Raw genomic sequence first — 5,281 nt, forward strand, 5'->3', positions numbered from 1 at the left:
CTTTACTATAGTCCTACATGACTATTCTCATGAATGCAACATATTAACATGGTGTATTGCAAGAGGTTGAACCACTTCATCCAGACATGTCAACCATAACTTGTGAGTATCTTCATTACTAATATTATCTCTTCTTTACTTTCCTGGGTCCCTTACCCCTTTTTTCACAGGATCCCACTCTGTGCCAAGTGTTGCCCAGACAGGGGTGCTTTTATCAAAGAATTCTATACTAGTAACCACTAATTCAATATACTTTGTTCAGGTTGCAACAGATTCTGTAGAAATGAAGTGTTCCATAAAACCACCTAGAGGATGACCAGGTGGTATTACTGTACTATGCTGGACTGCCACTCATGTACTATCAGAAATAAAACATCAGAGGATCCTGCTCATCTTTGCTAATCATTTAATTGAATAAATCATGGTCGTTGTTTTTTTTTAATTTAGGAAACTTGGTTCACCTATTGCATTGCTTCTAGAGCACTGTACCTCAGGACTCCCCAGTATGCATTACCCCCCCAGAATCTACTAGTTGAGTTAGGGAGTCCTAACCACACCTAGTTTCCAGTCATTGAGATGGTGGATAGAGGCTTTTCCTACAGAGTGTTAGAATGAATTTCCTTCACTTTTTGGAGAAGAGGAAAAGTTGGGTACCTGCATGTTTAACCCCAGATGTCTGTAGGTGAGGCACCAGCCTATTTGAGAGCCTACTTGTAATATCAGTTTATCTTTGATACTTGACTATCTGATTTGGTTGAGCATGGCTCTTCTTTTTCATCAATATTGGTTCAGTACATTGTTCATGGAAGAGAGAGTCCATTGTCTCCTCATAATTCCAAATGCAGAGCGGTCCCATCCTTTGTCCTTGGTTGCACACAGTTTGATCCACTTTCTCCCCATAATTATGGTGACAAGATGAATTTATCTTGCCTACACAGTTGGGGAGTGAGGATGAGTATTCATAATTCCAGACCAGATGAATTTTGTTTCCTCAGGTTGAGTAAGGCATACAAGATTCCATCATTCCGTTGCCTTTCAGACTTCTTCAGGATGAGGAGAAGATTTATCCAATTAAGTATTACTTACCTTCTCTTTGTGATTCCAGTGACTCAGAACACATCACTTTATAGCCACTTTATATTGTGGTCCAATTGCCCTAGCCAACAACATGGGACATAGGGATCATGATCCTATAATTCCAACCCTGAGCAGTGGAATCTCGACTATCTAGCCTAGTAGTGTAATGATAAGTCATGTAAAGTTCCACACACAGTACATGAAATATGTTCCAGCTGAAGAGCATACCTGTTCTGGATGTAGTGCAGTTCCCCCACTATGGTGCCAATCTTCTCTTGATACACCCACAATCTCTGCAGATGCTTCCTGTATGGATAATGTCCTGATTGACCTTTCCACCTTCACAATGTGGGATTATAGTTGTAGTGTGAGAAGAGGTGAATTTTCAAAGTTCACATTTTCTTAAATCAAAAATGTATTTCCAGTAGTACTTACCTCATCTCAGACTTCCCCACTAAGATCTTGTGTTAGAGACTGCGGATTGAGTCAGTCTCAAAAAAGTGATAACATTATGTGAAGGAGGTGCTAATATATAGTACAAGGGTAGAGGGTGCATTGATGTAAGTGTAGGGTGTCACGAGACAAATACTGCCAAGGGCAATTAAGTAGGGTATAAAAGACTTGGTCAAGCAAGAAAAAAATCAGATCAATGCTTAGATGAGCACAGGAAGAAACCCTGGCAGTAAAGTAATAGCTGTAGTGTGAGAAGGAGGTAAGTATTATTGGAAATCATTTTTGATTTAAGAAAACGTTTACTTACAGAAAGCATTATAATACATACAATATGGCTTATGTGTGATATTTTTTAAAACAATAAAAACTGCAGTTGCTTTTCTTAAACTTTGATAATTTTTATATGTTGAATTTATTCTTAAAAAGTCTATTCTTCAAATCTTAACAGATAAATCAACTTTCATCATGACATCAAATCAGATTGAGTGTCTGAGTACCCATTTTCTAGGGTTTCTTCAGGATTGCCTAAAAACCAGAAAGATTTCCAAACAAGTTATGGAGCATTGTTATTCATCTTTCCAACATACCAAATACTCTGATCCTGCTTTTTCTTTTTGTGATATTTTTCATCATATGTCTCAGCTTAAGTTAATTAAAGAAGGAAAGAATAAGGTGATTACCATCACTGAGAAACAAAATACATCAACACAGATAAAAGAAAACAAAGGTGAAACATCACATGTAGATGACAGAGAAAAGACCAAAACACACAGAAAGCAATCAAAAAGTACATCTCAGTGCAAAAGTGAAGACAATAGAGCATCTTATTCAAGAGATTCTTCTCAAATATTGAATAAAACTGTCAAAAGAAAGACCTCTTTGCAAATATCCCACTCAGAGAATAAAATATTCTGCCTTTTGTGTCGAGTGGCATTTCCTAGTCAAACAGAGTTTGACAAACATAAAACAAGCAGACTACATCATTTGGAATTTATCAAATATTGTCTTAAAACAAACCAGTAAGTATTTGTTTCAATTTAGTGTTTGTGTGTATGACTTGTTTAATGATTATTTTTATATATTGCATTGGTGGTTAGGACTAATTTGCATCCATATGATGGTCCAAATATTTGCAATTTTTCATAAATTAAAATTTGTATTAATTTTATGTTTTTATACTTAAAAAGAACAAAATTAGCATTAACTTTTGTTATGCTTTATGTTTTGGTGTTAAAAGTATTGTAATTCATTATTCCTATTCCATAGTAAAAAATGTACCTCTATTATTTTACGTGTAAATAATCTGTAATTTTTGGTGTATTTCTAATTGGTCCCAATTAGTTATCATCTGAGTATACACACATACCTTTATCCAAGAAATAGTTTGAGGAAAGACATGAGCATTAAAAGCTTATGATCTATATGTGAAAGTTATTTTAATGTCAAAATATTTTATTATTTAATTCCATTAAAATATCTTACCTTCCCTCACTTATACTGCTCTTTGGTGCAAATGTTTGCTCACCGGTAGTCTTGATACTCCCACTTACCCTCACATATGTTAACGTGAGATATCTGTGTACTAACATGCAAACAATTATGCAACAACCCTCTACCACCAGGAGTGTGATGCTTGTTTTTCATGCCTTTCAACTTCTTTTCTAAATCAACTGCATTTGCTATTTAACATTTTGTTAATTTTGGTGGAAAGTTATGAATTATGTTTTTTTCTTTTCTCTCTCCTTTCCTGATTGAGATTGAGATTGTGAATCGCTGTGATTTATAGCATATATTATAAAAGTCATTAAGTTGAAAGTGATGAAAAACGTACTGACTGTGGAATTACTGTGTACTAAAAGTTTGTATCGAGAAAGAATAAACTGGTTTAATCAAGAAGGTACTTGTATCGCTGAAGTTCCTCGGAAATAATTTATACCGGAAATTATTAAACAAGCAGATACGTAACATTACCATCACTTGTAAGTTCATGATGTTAAAAAAGGACACAAAATCTGCAGAAACGTTTGAGAAATAAAATCCATATTTAATGTTTCTTCAACAGTTAGTGTGTTGGAGATACTTCCACAACAAATGCCAATGTCATAAAAGCTTTCAAACGAAAGAAAAAAAAAAGATGACTTTATACACAAGTGCCAAATCAAGAAGTGATTATAAATAATAGGTATAAAGGGAGTCAGCTGCACTAGGAGGGTGTGTTGCATTCCTATTGCTGGAGGGTTGTCACATGCTCATTTGTTTGCGACAATGCTACAGAATCACATGCATACACATGAATTTAGTTGGAAGCCTCAAGGCTAGTAGTTAGTGAAAAAGTTTGCATATAGAAGGCAGCACTGAATTGAGAAAGCTATATGTGGAAGGAGTTTAAGTATCATATTGGAAACATATTCGATGATGAGGAACCCACTTTGAGACTATTAATGGTTAGAGACGGCTTGAATGAGTAATGAAGAAAAACTTTAATATAAGTTTAACACAACAGCAAATGTACAACGTTTTAACAAGGTTTTGTCATCATAAGGTACCTGTTGTATATTGCCGTAATCATCTGGTTTGAGGTAGCAGGCTAGTTGGTGGTCTAATTTCTGTTTGAGTTTTTGTAAGTAGTCCAGTTCTTGAACAATGTTGTGCTAAACTTATATTAAAGTTTTTCTTCATTACCCATTCAAGCCGTCTCCAACCATATTGGAAACATGTTTTACCCTTTAGATAATGGCAGTTATGTTTTTGTTCGAAACACATATAATACAATCACAAATAATTTTGTAGAAAGTTACAGTCTAATTTATTTATGTACATTGTTTGATTAAGAGAAACATAAAAATGATATTCAATAAAGGTGTATTAGATAAACAAAATAATAAATAAACCTCATAGTTAGAAACATTGCAACTCAATAAAATCATGGTATATCTATTAAAAAATAAAAACATCATAATTTTAAACAAAGAACCAAATATCAACAAAATACCTTTATTGAGCATTAAGCAGTCTCCAGTCATGTGATTTCTTTACTTCATACTATATATATGCCTGTGTGCATGTTTAAGCAAACTACTTTAATCTGATGAAGAAACACTTTCTCCAAACATTGTACATTTGTTATTGTGTTAAACTTTTAATAATTTTTTATGACCCATTTAACCCATGTCTAAGTTGTATAAGCTTATCTACTTCATCTCAAGTTATTTGATTCTTCTCATTGCACACCATTTTTGTAGCTTTCAAGTATATTTAACACATGTATACTTTCACAATTCACAATAAAAGGAACATTTCGAGAAACTATTAAAAACCCTATATACTTACTCTGTCAATATGTGATAGTCTAATTTTTGTTCTGACCAATCATATTTAAACTTCCTTTATTGCTATTTTCAAAGCTATGTTTTGTTACTAAATGATCAAACTACTTGATGTGGCACCATAACAAAGTTTCAACCAAAGACAAGGAAAATGCAGAATAATTTGAATAATATATTTTTAAGAGGTATAGGTCTTAGTAAAAATAATATTATTCTTTGGGATGGGCAGAAAAATTCTAAAAAAAATTGACAAGTAGGTTCTTTTGTTTATGGTAAAACTCTTTCCAGCTGTGTAGAAATAAAAATATTACCTTTTTGAGTTAAAATTCTTTAAATACTGTTACGTCTCTGTATGTTTGTTTGTTAATTCTTCTAAGATACAAGTCTATTCTTTATAAAAATTGTTTATTCTTCCTCAATACAAC

The 5,281-nt window shown here is 33.3% G+C and overlaps 1 protein-coding gene across 1 annotated transcript in view; it reads left to right on the forward strand.

Moving 5' to 3' along the window:
* The window catches only part of LOC106465960 (putative helicase mov-10-B.1), a 99,701-nt gene that overhangs the window by 8,245 nt on the left and 86,175 nt on the right, over positions 1-5,281 (forward strand). The window contains exon 2 of the mRNA XM_013926209.2: positions 1,979-2,549. Within this exon, the coding sequence (XP_013781663.2) occupies positions 1,996-2,549 (554 nt within the window). The 5' untranslated portion in view covers positions 1,979-1,995. The remainder of the gene's footprint in view (positions 1-1,978; positions 2,550-5,281) is intronic.

Source organism: Limulus polyphemus, unplaced genomic scaffold (genome assembly GCF_000517525.1).
Source record: "Limulus polyphemus unplaced genomic scaffold, Limulus_polyphemus-2.1.2 Scaffold2103, whole genome shotgun sequence".
In the NCBI taxonomy this organism is placed as follows: Eukaryota; Metazoa; Arthropoda; class Merostomata; order Xiphosura; family Limulidae; genus Limulus; species Limulus polyphemus.